Raw genomic sequence first — 17,153 nt, 5'->3', positions numbered from 1 at the left:
GACTTAGCCGAAGTAGTTAAAGATGAGTGTATTATATAATGTACTGATAATAATCCTTTTTTTTTGTTTGTAACTTCTAAATCATTCTGAATTTTAGTTTTCCAATAGACTTGTTAATTGAAATAATTTTATGCACTCACTAGCTTACTTTGTAAAGTGCTGTTTTCTCCCGTAGGTCCTTATCTCAAGCTGCTCTCGGTGTAAAACCTGTGATTGTCTAGTCCACGATGAGGAAATCATGGCTGGCTGGACAGCGGATGACTCAAATCTCAATACTACCTGCCCGTTTTGTGGCAATCTTTTCTTGCCCTTTCTGAATATAGAGATAAGAGATTTAAGACGACCTGGAAGGTAATGATTCACGTGTTTTTTTTTACCTTCGTGTTTAAGGATCATGCTTCCTAGACTGTCTCTTTTCTCAAAAAGCTCCTTTCTTTCACATTACAGATACTTTTTGAAGTCAAGCCCATCTACAGAAAATATACATTTTCCATCCTCCTTTTCAAGTCAGACAAGGCAGTCTTGCATCTCAACATCAACCTCTGGTCTTGACACATCTCTTCTCTCTGTTCAAGGGAGTTTTGATCTGAATAGGTAATTATTATTATGTGGAACTATATGTTAACAACATATACATTTCCATTTATGACAGAACAATTAGCTGACCATTTTAAGATTTAAATCCCTATATATAATAGATTTATTATCTTAAATTCTTATTCCTAATTAAAATAATACTGAAATTCTCTAATAATCTAAATGTTTCAACAGTTAATAGTTTATGGTTTATGGCCTTCCCTGGTGGTCCAGTGGTTAAGAATCTGCCTACCAATGCAAGGGACACGGGTTTGATCCCTGATCTGGAAAGATCCCACATGCCTCAGGGCAACTAAGCCTGTGACTACAGCTGCTGAGCCCCACAGTCTAGAGCCCGTGCTCCACAACAAGAAGGCACCGCAGTGAGAAGCCTGTGCACCCCAACAGAGAGTAGCCCCCACTCAGCACAGCTAGAGAGAGCCCACGCACAGCGACCAAGACCCCGTGTAGCCATAAGTAAATGAACGATTTTAAAACCAGTTTATACCTCAATCCCCAGAGCTTAAGCTGTATAATTCACGATTGATAATGTTTACTATTTTAAAGGTAAAAATTCTGTAGAACACTTGAAGTTTAAAATGAACATCTTTCTCTTATCTCTGTCCTCTTTCTTGAATTAAGTCAGTACTGAACTGAACTGAACATATTTCTACTTTGTAGTATTTAATTTTCTACTTAGGAATATTTAATAATCTAAGAAAACATTTGGAGATGTTAGATGAACTGTCAAAATCAAACAGGATTATACAGTAAGCCTAATACAAGTAAATCTGTGCTTAGAACAAAGGCTAGTATCCTCTCCATTTTGGAGAGGTGCCAACTGCAGCGAATCGAGCTGGGCAGAACAAGTCACACTGGTAACTGCATGTGCAGAAGAAAATGCATGCGTGGTACTGGCAGGCTAGCGTGGCCTGCCAGCCTGCTTTGATCCTGACTGCTCAGACTACAGAACTGCGAGTCTGGGTGTGTGCATTCTCTCATCACAGGTCTGCTGTGGCCCTTTCTTTGACTGTTTCCCACTAGTTCTGACTCCTGGAGGAATAGGTGCCTGTTGTTTCTGGTTTGTATCCCTGGGCCTACTGTGGGTTCTCAGTATAAGTTGTCCACTAAATGTTTTGAACAAATGAATGACTTATATTTAAAGTTTACAGGATAAAAAGGAAATTTAACATGACTAGGCTACTTTAAACCGTATCCTTTTCCCCAAGCCAAAGCCAGATTACATCTTTCCTTTGTTTCACTTTGCTACCTGCAGGTCTGATTCTAAAGAGAACATGGTCAGATGAAAATAAATCTAGAGAATGATATGTTTTTTTTCCTTTTTTAATGCCCAAGCAAATCTAAGCCACTGGAAAATACATGTGCCCGAAGCATTCAGATCCCTGCTGATAGATCAAAAGCAGCTATGTCAAAATGTCCGATATTTCCAATGGCCAGGAGTGTTAGTACTTATGGCACCTTGGATAAGGAAGACATCGGAGGGCAGAAGCTCGTTCCTACAGGCAGCCTGCCAACTACTTTACAAGGCGCTGCAGTACGTATTTCAGTGTTTTTCAGTTTGGATATTGATTATTTGCATTTGATTTTGTTCCCCTTGTACTAAACAGCCTCATAAGCTTCAATTTTATTAAGAAGGGTATCTTGTTATATTATACAATTACATTTCTAATTATGTAGAAGTCATTGACAGGCATATAAAAGAATGATTTAGTATCATCATCTTGTATTTGCTCTTTACAGTTTTTATTTACTCAACAGGATTCTTTAGGATTAGAATGGCACCTCCCAAGTCCAGATCCTATCACTGTTCCATATCTTAGTCCACTAGTGGTATGGAAGGAACTTGAAAGCTTATTGGAAAATGAAGGTGATCGTGCAATAACAGTGGCAGACTTTGTGGACCATCATCCAATTGTTTTTTGGAACCTGGTGTGGTATTTTAGACGTCTTGACTTACCCAGTAATTTACCTGGATTGATTCTTTCTTCTGAGCATTGTAACAAGTATTCAAAGGTACGAGAGTAAGAATTATCTAAAATTCAGTGCTACTATCACCACTGTAATGTTTGCATATTCCTAATGACAAAAAAGTAATTTTATGCTAAATATTTTTAGTAACCATCCGAATCAATAAAATTCTTGTAAATAATTTTTCTTCTTGCAGTTCAGCAGTAAGACAGTCATGTTTTTTGCACTTCTTATAAACGTTTACACAAAATGGGCTTGGCTTTTTGTTACAGCCTCAAGAATAAACTGTAAAAGACTCTTATAAGATGACTTTGTGAGTTGGCTCCACTCATGCCTCATACCTCCTTCAAGAAGCAGCCTAGGGCTTTAGGAGGACGTCTGTAATTCGCGTTGCAGTCGTGTGCTAGCTGCTGTTCTCGTCATTGCTCTAAATTGTCATTTAACATTTAGGTAGTTTGTTGTATGTATGCTCACTTGCATTTTTGATATGTTCTTTCCTTTTTCATTATGCTGTCACTGCCACTAAACGGCAAGGTCTCAGTTGAGGAGCTTTGTGTTCTCTCTTGTACTTCACGTCTATGACTGTGCATGTGTTTGGATTGTCAGTGAAGGAGTGACTGAGAGGTTGACTCAGAGTATCCGTGCTGCGGCCTTGAAACGTTGGAGAATGGGGCTCCTGGATTTATCTTTCTGTGGAGCCTCAGTCGAAAGCTGGTCAAGACTACCTCTTCATGATCTTAGCACTTTGTTAAATCTGCGACTTTAGGGACCACTGACTTCTCAACTTAACTCAGGTCATCTCCCTTCAGTAGGTTATAAAATGTATACAAACCAATGGTTTTTCTGTTCTTTTCTCTTTTGCACCCATACATCCTAAAAAATATTTTTAAGGATCTTTATAAAATATTTACAAAACATTATCATGTAAGGATCATTAATGAGTATTTTTTTATTCTTCAACACAGATTCCTCGCCACTGTATGTCTGAAGATAGTAAATATGTTTTAATACAGATGTTGTGGGACAATATGAAATTACATCAGGATCCAGGACAGCCCTTGTACATCCTCTGGAATGCGCATAGTAAGTGCTGTCATAGAATGCCCATTTCCTTCATATAAGAGTACTCTCTACTTGCTTTAAATAGCCTAAACTAATGTGCAACTGACTTTTATTTTATTGTACTACTTTTTGTCTTACAGGTCAAAATCGTACTCTTTTGTTTGAGAGTGAGTGTTAAGTTTGATGTTTTTGGTGTTATCTGCTATGGAAGTCCAGGGGTTTTTGTTTCTGAGTGATGCTCTGTGTGTGGTGGAGGGGTTACATTTTGTACAGTTCCATCTTTAGCACATCGCTTGTCCCTATTCTTTTTACCTATTTTTTTGTTTCCATCCCAGGCTGCTGATTTAAAATTCCTTCCAGGGGCTGTATTACGGAAAATAGTATTTTTAGTTACTGTGTATTTGAGACCACAAAAAGCTTATTTTTATCATTGTTTGTCTTATTTCTTCCTTTTTTTCTTTTCTTTCTTCATTCTTAGATTTCAGTTCTTTTATCTATTACCCTTAATTTATTTTTACTGCTTCGTAGCTTTTTAAATAGCTATCAGTTGCTGCTTAATTACATTCTGCTTTATACACAGAACATTTTTGTTCATCTGCTCTTTTGTTCTTTTACAGCCCAAAAGTATCCAATGGTCCATTTATTGCAAAAAGGTGATAATTCATTTAACCAGGAACTGTTGAAAAATATGGTAAAAAGCATTAAAATGAATGATGTCTATGGACCAATGAGTCAGATTTTAGACACACTGAATAAATGTCCTCATTTTAAAAGACAGAGGTAAGTCATTCTCTTAAGTGAATATATTGTTCCTCTAAGCAGATTCATATTGTTTGGTGACTTGTTAGAATATCTCATGCTTATATTAACATAAAAAATTTTATAGATATATACAGATGTATGAATAGTAATATCTGTCTTCTCCATTCGTTTTCTCCCCTAGGAGTTTATATAGAGAAATACTATTTCTGTCACTGGTGGCACTGGGAAGAGAAAACATCGATATAGGTAATTCAGCATAATATAAAACATGTAATACTTACATACCATGGTATAGTTTTCAAAATGTTTTTATACTGGTAGTATTAGTTTAATATGATTATATTTAATATATTAGAATGGTTTCTCTTCTAATATAATGTAAAAGATACTTGGATATTTTGGTCATGTTGGTAGTAACAATGATAAATGATGAAAGCTAACATTTTTTGAGGGCTTATGATGTGCTTTACATTATAGCAAGTACCTTCCATGCTATATCTCATGTAATTCTCAAAAGTCTTACGGGGTAGGTACTGTCATCACTTCCATATTACTATTGAGGCAGCTGAGGATCCAGGAGGCTAAGTAGCTTGAACTTGGGTTTCCCAACAATAACAGAGCCATACTTGAACAAGCAGCCTTAATTTCCAGTCCTGTGCTTTTGACTATTGTGTCATATCACTAACGGCATTAAGCTTGTTTCAGAAAGACGTAAGGCAGCTGAGTGTGTATTTTAGGAGGCCTCAAACATTTTTGGTTGATCATCTCTCAGTTATTGTGCTTGGCTTCTTTAGTCAGAGACACAAATAGAAAGGTTTTAAAAGGATCGAAAAAGATACTCCATGCAAGTAACACTAACAAGGGAGCTAGAGTGACTATATTAATATCAGACAAAGTAGAATTTAGAGTCAAAGAAGGACATTTTATAATGATGAAACAATCCACCAAGAATTATTAATTATTTAGAAGAATTATAATATATATGCTGCTAACAACAGAGCCGTCAAATACCTGAAGTAAAAACCAGCAGAATTGGAGGGAGAAATAGACATTTAGCCAAAATATTAATAGTTGGATATTTCAGTAATGGGTAGAACAACTAGGCAGTAGATCAGAAGGAAACAGAAGACTGAAACAGCTCTGTAAACCAGCTGGACCTAAGAAGTAGCTACAGATCACTCCATCCAACAACAAAACACACACTCCTCTCTACTGCACGTGGAATATTGTCCAAGAGCAACCAGACGTTAAGCCAGAAAGTAAGTCTCCCAATACATCTTTAAAAACTTGGAAATCATACGAAGTGTATCCTCTAACCACACTACAAGGAAAAGAGAAATCAATAATAGAAGGAAAATAGGAGATTCACAAGTATATGGAAATTAAACAACATACTCCTAAATAACAGATTGGTCCAAAAAGTCATGAGACAATACTTTCAAGATAAATGAAAATAAAATACAATATACCAAAACTTCGAGATTCATTAAAAGCAGTTTCTACGTTAAGAAACTAGAAAAAGAAGAGCAAACTAAACCCAAAGCAAGCAGAGAGAAGGAAATAAATATTTGTGGAAATAAATAAATTAGAGAAAAAAGGGGGAAAATGTTTTTAAATAGAAAAAATGAAATCAAAAGTTTGTTCTTTAAAAAGACCAATAGGGACTTCCCAGACAATCCAGTGGTTAAGACCCCACGCTACCAAGCCAGTGGACAGGTTGGGGAACTAAGATCCTACATGCTGTACCTCCCAATGCAGCCAAAAAAATTTTATTTTTATTTTAAAAATAAAAGATCAACGAAATTGAAAAATCTTTAAGCCAGACTAAGAAAAAGAAGACTCAAATTACTGAAATCAGGAATAAAAGGGGGGATAATTCCTACTGAGCTTACAGAAATAAAAAGAATTATAATAATTATATACCAACAAATCAGATAACCTAAAAGAGACAAGCAAATTCCTAGAAAGACAAACTATAAAACTGACTGAAGATTAGAAAATCTTAATAGACCTGTTACAAGTAAATAGATTGGGTTAGTATACAAAAATCTCCCTCAGGACCAGACGGTGAATTCTACCAAATGTTTAAAGAAGAATTAACACTGTTTGTTATAGACTGCATGTTTGTGTCCCCCTCCCCAAAATTCACATATATTGAAGCCCTAATGTGATGGTTTTTGGAAAGTAATTACATCAGGAGGTTGGAGCCTCTAGGATGGGATAGTAGCCTTATAAGAAAAATAAGAGGGAATTTCCTGGCAGTCCAGTGGTTAGGACTCAGCACTTTCACTGCTGCAGCCTGGATTCAACCCTTGGTCAGGGAACTAAGATCCTGCAAGCCAGCCAAAAAAAAAGAGAGAGAGAGAGAAAAGAACTATCCCTCTCTCTCTCAGCAACATGAGGATATTAGGAGAAGACACCTATCTGCAAACCAGGAAGAGTGCTCTCACCAGACACCGCATCTGCTGGCACCTTGAATAATTGTTCATCATTTAAGCCACCCAGTCTATGGTATTCTGTTATAGCAGCCCAAACTAAGACACTAATCCTTCATAAACTCTGACTAAAAAAGTAGAAGAAAATGAAGTGCCTCCTAACTCATTCTATGCATTAGGCCAGAATCACAGCAGACAGTGACAGCAGCCATGAAATTAAAAGACACTTGCTCCTTGGAAGAAAAGCTATGACCAACATAAGATGGCATATTAAAAAGCAGAGACGTTACTTAGCCAACGCAGGTCCATCTAGTCAAAGCTATGGTTTTTCCACTAGTCATGTATGGATGTAAGAGTTGGACCATAAAGAAAGCTCAGCGCCAGAGAATGATGCTTTTGAACTGTGGTGTTGGAGCAGACTCTTGAGAGTCCCTTGGACTGCAAGGAAATCCAACCAGTCAGTCCTAAAGGAAATCAGTCCTGAATATTCATTGGAAGGACTGATGCTGATGCTCCAATACTTTGCCCACCTGATGTGAAGAACTGACTGACTGGAAAAGACCCAGATGCTGAGAAAGACTGCAGGCGGGAGAAGGGGATGACAGAGGATGAGATGGTTGAATAGCATCACCGACTCGATGGACACGAGTTTGAGCAAGCTCTGGGAGTTGGTGATGGACAGGGAAGCCTGGCATGCTGCAGTCCATGGGGTCGCAAAGAGTCAGACACAACTGAGCGACTGAACTGAACTGAACCAAGCCCAGACAGAGAAGTCACAAGAAAAAAAAACTGAAGAGCAATATCCCTTATTAATATAGATACAGAAATTCTCAACATAATACTAGTAAAGCAAATCCAGCAATGTATAGAAAGGATCGTATGCCATGACAAAGAGGGATATAGCCCAAGGATGCAGTGTTGGTTCAGAATAAAAACAACTACATTAATGTAATACCATGTTAATAGAATAAAGACAAAACCACATGGTATCTCAGTAGACACAGAAAAAACATTTGACAGAATTCAACAAACTAGAAAAGCTAGAAACAGAAGGGAATATCTTCAACCTGATAAAGGGCATTTATGAAAAAAACCCAGAGTTAACACCATATTCAATGATAAAAAACAGTCTTCCCTTTAAGATCTGAAACAAGAAAAGGATGCCTGCTTCCACACTTCAACACTCTAGCTGAACAGCCAGGCAAGAAAAAGAAATAAAAGGCATCCAGGTTGGAAACAAAGAAGTTAAACTATGTTTATGGGTGACATGATCTTGTATATAGAAAACCCTAGAGATTCCAAACCAAATTGAAACAGAACAAAACAAAAACCCCAAAGTATTAGAGTTAATAATAAATTCAGCAAGTTTATAGGATATAAGATCAAGATACAAAAATTAGCTTAATTTCTAAAGCAATGAATAATACAAAAATAAAATTAAGAAAGCAGTCCATTTACAGTAGCATCAAAAAGAATAAAATGCTTAGGAAGTTGTGAAAGACTTGTACAGTGAAAATTATAAACATTTCCTAAATTAAAAATCACATATATGAATGGAAACCCACCCCATGTTCATAAATTAGAAGACTAATATTCTTAATGTATCAGTACTACTAAATCAATCTACAGATTTAATACAGTCACTGGTAGTATTTTTTACAGAAATAGAAAAACCCATCCTAAAATTTATGGAATCTCAAGGCATCCCAAATAGCCAAAACAGTCTTGAAAATGAACAAATCTGGAGGATTCACACTAACTGATTCCAAAACTTTAAGCAAAGCTACAGTGATCAAAACAGTGGTACCAGGATAAAGACGGAAACATAGGCAAATGGGATAGGATAGAAAGCTCAGAAATAAACCCTCACATTTACGGTAAAAATGATTTTTGACAAGAATGCCAAGACTCTTCTGTGGGAAAATGACTCTTTTCAATAAATTGTTCTGGAAAAATAGGATATCCACTTGCAAAATAATCAGTTTGGACCCTTATACAAAAATTAACTCAAAAAGGATTGAATACCTAAATGTGAGTCCAAAAACAATCAGAAGAAAGCATACGACAAAAGCTTCATGACATAGATTTATTAGATTTCTTGGATATGACACCCAACACACAGGTAACAAAAGGTCAGACAGACAAATAGGGCATTGTGAAAACTAAAGATTTCTGTGCATCAGAAGTGGTATCAACGGCGTAAAAAGACACGCCATAGAATAGGGGGAAAATACTTACAAATCATATATCTGAGAAGAGATTAATATCAAGAATGTGTAAAGAATTCCTGAAATTCAACCACAAAAAAACAAGCCATTGCAAAATGGGCAAAGAGCTTGAATAGGCATTTATCCAAAGAAGATATATGGATGGCAAATTAAGTACATGAAAAGATGCTTAACATCACTAATACGGAAATGCAAATCAAAACTACAATGAGATACCATCTCATACCATTAGATAGAATAGCTACTATCAAAAACCCCAGAAAAACAAGTGTTTTTAAGAATATGGAAAAATCGGAACACTTGTGCATCGTTGGTTGTGATATAAAATGGTACAGCTGCCGTCAAAAACAGTATGGCCTTTTCCTTAAAAAATTAAATACAGAATTTCCACGTTATCCAGCAGTTTCATTTCTGGGTATATACCCTGAAGAATTGAAGGCAGGGTCTCAAAGGTATATTAGTACTCACATGTTTATAGCAGTATTATTCAAAATAGCTGAAATGTGGAAGCAACAACCCAAGTATCCATTGAAGGATGAGTGGATAAGCAGAATGGGTTATAGACATAGTGAATTATTATTCAGCCTTAAGGAAGGAAATTCTGACATGCTACAACATAAGTGAAACTTGAAGACATTAAGTGGACTATGCCAGTCGTAAAAATACAAATACTGTATGATTCCACTTAAGAAGCACTTAAGTACTTAAAGAAGTCAAAATCATAGAGGCAGTAGAACGGTAGTTGACAGAAGCTCGGGGGAGAGGAAAAGGGTATTATTGTTTAATGCAGGGGTCCCCAACCTCCAAGATCGAATGTCTAGAGATCTGAGGTGAAGCTGATGTAATAATAATAAAGTGCACAATACATGTAATACACTTGAGTCATCCCAAAACCATTCCTCACTCCTGTTCGTGGAAAAATTGTCTTCCACGAAACCGGTCCCTGGTGCCAAAAAGGTTGGGGACTGCTGGTTTAAAGGGCATAGATTTCAGTTTCACAAGATGAAGAGAGGTATGCAGATAGATGGCGAAGATTACGCAACGTTATGAATGTATGTAATACCGCAGAACTGGGCACCTAAAAATGGTTAAGATGCAAACTTTATATGTATTTCACCAAATCTTTTTAAGATGGGGAAAAAAGAATTGTAAACAGTTGATGTCTTAGTATTTTACATTTCACTGGTCTGTGCAGCCTAACTCCAAACCTGTCGACTTAAAAAAAGTCACTGGGGACTCTTAAGTTCCCCGTTCCAGCTCTGAAATTGTGTGGTGCCTTAGTTGGCAGAAATGACCTAGATATTCCTTCTTGGCTCCTAATTTTGTGGTTCTGCAGTATTACCAAAACTCGATTGCTGATAATATCAAATATAAATTTCTTCATGCCTTTCCTGATGACTTTTTACAGATGCATTTGATAAAGAATATAAGATGGCATATGATCGTCTCACACCTAGTCAAGTCAAGAGCACCCACAACTGTGACAGGCCACCAAGTACAGGGGTGATGGAATGCCGAAAAACCTTTGGAGAACCTTACCTTTAAGATATATGTGTGTATACCTTCAATATGTACTGTATAGTCAGTGTATAAAACAACACTTTTAGACTCTAAACTTTTTTCTTCAATTTTTGAAAACACATTTGTAAGATGTTTCAGGAGGTTCAGATAGTTTATGTACAGAGTGTTGAGAAGAAAATAGTGATAAGTGGGAGAGAGCCACTTCGTGTCTCATTTCTTTTCTTCTTCTTCTCCAGTAACAATTAAGTATTTTTGTGATTAAAAAAAAAAAAAAATCCCTAAACAAAATTAGTCCCCATAAAATAAGACAGCTGTTTTATGGATTCTCTTGGAAGAGGCAGATTGAAAAATCATGTATGGGACATAAATGTAAGATCAGAGTATCTCCTGTTTTCATAGACTGCTCAAATGTTTTGACCATGAAGTTGTATTATACGTATTTTAAATTGTTTATAGTAAGTTGATATTTTTTTAATTTTTAAACTTAATATAGCAACAGAATGAACTTAAACTTACGAAGCAAGGCAGTTAAGTGCTTATTTTCCTTGTCTGCTGCTATGTGAAGTGATTAGTGCAGCTGCAGGTCTCTATATGTATATCTATATATTTTTTATTACTTGGAAGAATGATTCCAAAATGTCAGTGCTAGCGTCAGTGTTGTCCCAGGATCGCGTGTTAGAACTCCTGAGCCTGACTGCAGTGGGTGAGTCATGGCGGGGTGCACATCGCCCAGACTGACTCACTGAGCCTTGTGGGAGGAAAGCCAGAGAGGTTCCAAGTCTGCTTCTGCAAAATCAGGTTCAGTATGCCATGATTCCAGAATTTTCTCTACTGCTACTAGATACACAGGGGAAATAGCTTACACAGCCAAATATCAATTTAAATTTTAATATTCTACATGAACATTTATGTTGGGAAATACGTCAGTTTATCCCAAATTTTACCTTTATTTTAATATCTAAAATATTGGGTATGGTACAAATTATATTTATCTGGAATATGACCTACTGGAGTATTGTTTATATATATTATATATAAATATTCAAAATATTTTTTCAAAGGTAGAAAAATAGTAACTCACTAAAAGGACAGCCAGATAGAATTTCCCATATTGAGGAACTTGGCTTTTTTAATAAGCCTTCTGAATCTGGTTTATGAAATCTAAATCCAAAATATCCAGAAATAAGACAGTAAACTGAATGTTTAAGTACCATGGGTATTAAATAGAATATTAAAAAATTCTTGTAGTCCCATCATTTCTAAGATCACTTTCTTTCAGTAATTTCTGATTTAAAAAACGGTATCCTTTAGCTGTTAGAATTACAGATTTTAATATGTTCATGTAGTGTGTGTTTGTACATTGTCATAATGAAGGAATTCTCTAGCCAATGTCAAAGAAGGAAAAAATGAATGGTCCTAAATTAGGTATGTCAAAGCCGGTAGGGTTCAGGACATTTGGACTTGGAGATATCTTAAAATCCTGAGACTAAGAACCATTCAGCTGTAGAAAAAACACTTTTGTGTAAACCCCATTGGTGAATAACACCAAGTTGAAACATTTCACAGCTTTCTACTCTGGGAAATAATGGGGAAAACTTAAAAATGTAAAATTTACTTCAGTTAGTTTGGGGCTGAACTTGCTTACTTGAAAAATCTGGTGCTATGCACATGTATCTGCTTCTTTGTAAATATCACTCTTGTCTTACCTTCTTTACTATTTAGGTCCACACTTCACAATCTAATTCAGTCTTACAGTCTCAGAATCATAATCATTTGAAAATTATCCAGTGAGAGAAACATTTGATAGATGAGGCTTTTGGCATTGGTGACAAGCATCCGTCCAAACAGAATTCTCCGGTTTTAGTCTGTTTGTTTTGTATAAGAACAGCTTTCACTATTGATTACCTTGTCTTTAACACAAGCAATATATATATGAATAGCAGTTTATTGATTTCAAATATCTAACCAAAAAAAGGTAAAGCCCATTCTTGATGATTCAGACTCATCTGGAAAAGTGAATGTAATTTTTTTCTCCTCCCCCAACCCACGACACCAAGTTTTGTTTCTACTTTTGGTTGGGTTCTATTTCCCCTATTTTTAATCCCCAGGGAATATTATTTGTACAAATTTACTCTCTAAAAACCTAAAACATGAATAGAAAGTGGTAAATCCTGATCAAAAGAAAATATGTAATTATCCTTTAAAATAACTCCATACAAACATTTCTTCAGTTTTCTCTCTGTTGACCATACATTGTAGAGAATTATGGTCAATCACGTTGGAAAGAAATTCCCTTTTACTACATTATCTTTTATTTTCTCTTGGTTTTGTTTATATGTTTACTAGCTGAAAATAAATCATGCCGTGTCCTGGTATAACTTGTTTACTACTTACTACTTCCTTCCATTGTGTTTTGAATGTCACACATTTGTGTATCATATTTGAATATTCAGTTTTTTCCTCTTGAAAGGGAGTTAGGCAGTATTCTGATTTTTATCTTTCTTTTTCTGATGAGGGGGAAGGTTTTTTTGCTTTAAAATCCTAAAGCCACTAGTTTATTTATTATAAGGTTTTCTAATAAAATCTTTCCATTTTTGTACGTGGAGAAACGGCCCCTGAAAATGCTGGTTCAGAATTTTAAGTGATAAGCTTTTTTATTTTATGCTGCTGACTAATGCTACTTTAGTGCAACTAGCCAGTGCTACATATGTAAGTTATATTGTCCTTCTACATATTTTGTAAGTAGACATGGTAAGAAGATGACCAGTTGCGTGAGAATGTGCAGTAGCCAAGCTTTATTTCTCTCACTGGGACTTGACAGCTGCTGTTAGGCACTTTGTCACTCCAGCAGGAAGGGCAAGGCTGCCGTGTTGAGAGGGTCCTTGGTCTGCCTTTGTGCCAGTCTTGGCATGCTCTGCCCTTCCTGTTAAGATATGTCTAAGTTTTATTTCAGAATTGAATTCTCTGGTGCCTGCAGGTCAGTTTACCTTAATATCCACAGTGCTTGGTATCTTCTTACCCCTTCATACCACCTTCTTTCTCTGAAGAGTAAGTACATTTGCCAGCTTAATTATTATTTACAAAGTTAGTATTGCACAAATTAATGGCAATTTCTGTCTGACTCAAAAAGTCCATGTGCCTGTGTGAGATGGTAACAGACTCTTCAGATAAAGTTACTGTAGCCTTTCCACAGTTGCTATTCATTTGGATGGCTGTTTCCTTTTGCATTTAAAGATTTTCTTTTCAAACACAGTACTGTGATAAAACCACTGGAGCAACTGATGGAATTTTCTGTAAATGAGATTCTCCATATTGACCGGCTCATCCCAGAAGGCCCTGAGGACAGCCTCAGGCCAGGGTGTCCTGCTTGGCTCTAGTGACTCCACAGGGATGGGCAACCCTGATCATGGGCCCTCTCTTTGTACTTTTCATGGTCAGTTCAGTTCGGTCACTTAGTCGTGTCTGACTCTTTGTGACCCCATAAGCCTGCACACGCCAGGCTTCCCTGTCCATCACCAACTCCCGGAGCTTGCTCAAAGTCATGTCCATAGCGTCGGTGATGCCCTCCAACCATCTCATCCTCTCTCATCTCATCCTCATCTCATACTTTTCACGGTAACCAGGCCAAAAATACACTGCAAGCTGCGTCTGCAGCGGGACTTTCCCACAAAAAGGGGGCCAGACCTAAGGATATTCTGTGAGCCATAAGGCCAACTTGCTTTTCAAATGCATCTACCAAGCTATGTCTTAAATATTAAATTCCAATTCTTGCCTCTTTTGGTACTCAATCTTTAAACGGTAATTGGGATATAGAATTTTTATGATACTTTATAGTATCATAAAAGGCCATGCCTCTGATTTGATAGAAACATTTTCAGATCTATATGAGAATAGAGTGTTCAAAATGTAGAGTAACTGTTAAAAAATATACTAATTTTAAAACATTTGGAATATATCCTTTGTTACTATACAGAATCTTACCCATTAAATTAGAAAGAGTTTTACATTTTTATAAATATGGCCCAAACCTGTTACCAGGGCCATCAAGGAAATGCAACCTCAACAGGGATGAAGGAGAAATCATCTATTCAGCCACTTGGTCCCAATTTAGATACTCGCATAGGACAGGTCTGACTTTCCAGGCTGAATGTAACTAGCTACACAGGTCATTTTACCCATCAAATGAAAGGACCATCTAACCATTATCTTGATATTTTAAGATGGTACTTAACCTCTAAATCAGTATTAATAAATTATCGATTTGTAATGTATGACAATAATCTTAATTTCAAGCGTAACAAATTGATCTTTTGGAAGTTATACAAGCTTTCCATCTCCTTGCAATCTCCTCCTTCTCCCCACCAGGTGCTGGTCCATCAAGACCCAACTTTCACTTTATGTCTTAACCCTTTTCTCCAGAGTGTGAAGTCAGAACTTCCTTTCTCAGCAAAGATAAATGCCAGAAACTTAGCAAACTGATCAGGAAAAGGATATTCGATCATTAGTTGATTTTAATCATTAAATGGTGGTCCAGCACTTTCTCTTTACAGAACGTTTCACTGTCCATCACTCCTCAGTTGTACTGGGGAAGATTATCGGCTCCCAGGCTGTTGGTGAGGAGGAGCCATCCCTGAGGCCAGCTGACACTGGGGGCAGAGACCAGGCTGCGGCCCAGGGTGCTGGCAGGGGGAGCTCCCTTCCGTGGCCACTGCCCGCTCTCGCTCCTAGGCCACAGCGTATGGAGACCAGGCAGTGCGGCAGCGTCAGGAATGAGATGACCAATTTAAGAATGTGGAATTTGAATACGATCCTATATTCATCAGTCTTCTCTGGAGCCATGAACACATCCATTTTTGTAAAATAAAAGATCATTGGGACTCACAATTTATTGAAATTTAGTAAAAGTCATTTCCAAACAAGGTGAATCTTGGGAGTAGTGAGGCCATGAATTAAATTAACCAGCCCATTTTAGGAGATGGATTAGGGACTGAAGTACTTTGAAAACAGCCCTTCAACACCAAAATGTTCAGTTTTTTTCCCATTTTACATCTGTCCAGCTATCTTCTAGTCTTTGGTGAATCTTCTCATGTTTGTAATTAAAGCCATATTCACTGTCATAAACGACATTCACCTGAGCTCCTTCTGCTTCATAACCAGTGACATAGCACTGTTTCATTTTTAATGTGCCCCTTAACTTGATGCCAGTAAAAGGCAGCAAGCAGCAATATTCAATATACAAGCATTTCAGCTTCCACATGAAATGTTTAACCACACAATTTTTTAAAAACACAGGTGTCCTTTACACCAGCTACCTTGAAGGTAGTAACACTTTTTTTCCTCTCCATCTTGGCACTGTGTTAAGCATTTCTCCTTTGTAATCGCCTTAATATCCACTTGTAATCCACATAAGAAATCAATCTTCCTGCTTATAATCCTGTCTCAGATGACATACAAAAACAGCATTGCCCCACTGGATCTCTTGCTTTGTAAACCAGATTTGGATCTACTGACTTTAGACTCTTTTTAAAAATTACTTTGCTTCTCCCTCACTGGCAGCAGCTCCCACTGTTAGGTGAGAATATGAGAGGGGTGGGGCACAGCCAGGACAGCTCTGTTAGAATGTCTAATTGCTCAAGGTGCCCACCTGATGGAGACCACACAAACTTGGGTAAGTACGTATTTTTAAATGACCCTCAGAATAGTTTTCCTCCCCTAATACCACACCTTCCAACTGAACGGCAAATTATAATTTCTTGGGCTGCTTACTTTGACTTTTCAGAAATGCAACAATGAGACCAAATGTCCTCCTTTGAAAAAGCTGTAAAACATTGATACACATTTTACTGGACCTGGTGGCTCAGAGGTTAAAGCGTCTGCCTCCAATGCGGGAGACCCAGGTTCGATCCCTGGGTCGGGAAGATTCCCTGGAGAAGGAAATGGCAACCCACTCCAGTATTCTTGCCTGGAGAATCCCATGGACGGAGAAGCCTAGTAGGTTACAGTCCACGGGGTCGCAAAGAGTCGGACACGACTGAGCAACTTCACCATGATGTGTAATGATAACTGATTCTTGTTTCATTTTTTTTAATCTATAGATTTCGTCCCCTTAAACTCACCAATAACTGAACTGTAAGGAGTACAAACCTGCTAGAAGCACGTACTTTGAACAGCAGAAGAGACAGCAAATGGCAGCACGTGCTGAGGCAAGGGCCAGGAGGGTGAGACCACACCTGCCTGTTTGGGATCAGCAGCCCTTCAGGAGTAATCAGGGAACTGTCACATGGGTGCTCATCTTAGCGCTATGATGCCTGTCCCAACCCTCCCTCCCAGTTACCTCATTTTAGAAAAGCCTCTCACTCAGGCCATTCTTGGCCTCCTTGAAGGGGTGGTAGGAACACCACCCCTCCAGAGTCCTAATCCGCAATGAGCTGCAGGTGCTTCCAAGGATAAACTTCAGCCCACATCAGAGGTTCTTGGCCACTCACTTCCCTCTCCTAGATCAGGTTCGTTCGTTCTTTAATGTACAAGAGGCGCAGTAACTTCTGGCGTGGTTTTCTGATCCATGTCCATTTTGAGCAAC

The 17,153-nt window shown here is 37.5% G+C and overlaps 1 protein-coding gene across 1 annotated transcript in view; it reads left to right on the top strand.

The window, feature by feature from the left end:
• DENND4A (DENN domain containing 4A) overlaps positions 1–10,597 on the top strand; it is a 71,202-nt gene extending 60,605 nt beyond the window's left edge. The window contains exons 24-32 of the mRNA XM_052646231.1: positions 176–351; positions 448–594; positions 1,933–2,131; positions 2,356–2,610; positions 3,531–3,648; positions 3,768–3,794; positions 4,245–4,407; positions 4,571–4,635; positions 10,461–10,597. Coding sequence (XP_052502191.1) covers positions 176–351; positions 448–594; positions 1,933–2,131; positions 2,356–2,610; positions 3,531–3,648; positions 3,768–3,794; positions 4,245–4,407; positions 4,571–4,635; positions 10,461–10,597 — 1,287 coding nt within the window. The remainder of the gene's footprint in view (positions 1–175; positions 352–447; positions 595–1,932; positions 2,132–2,355; positions 2,611–3,530; positions 3,649–3,767; positions 3,795–4,244; positions 4,408–4,570; positions 4,636–10,460) is intronic.
• Positions 10,598–17,153: the final 6,556 nt, after the last annotated feature.

The sequence above is a fragment of the Budorcas taxicolor genome, chromosome 10 (genome assembly GCF_023091745.1).
Source record: "Budorcas taxicolor isolate Tak-1 chromosome 10, Takin1.1, whole genome shotgun sequence".
Classification (NCBI taxonomy): Eukaryota; Metazoa; Chordata; class Mammalia; order Artiodactyla; family Bovidae; genus Budorcas; species Budorcas taxicolor.
Note: the sequence above shows the minus strand (reverse complement) of the source record. Positions and strands in the feature narration are given on the sequence as shown.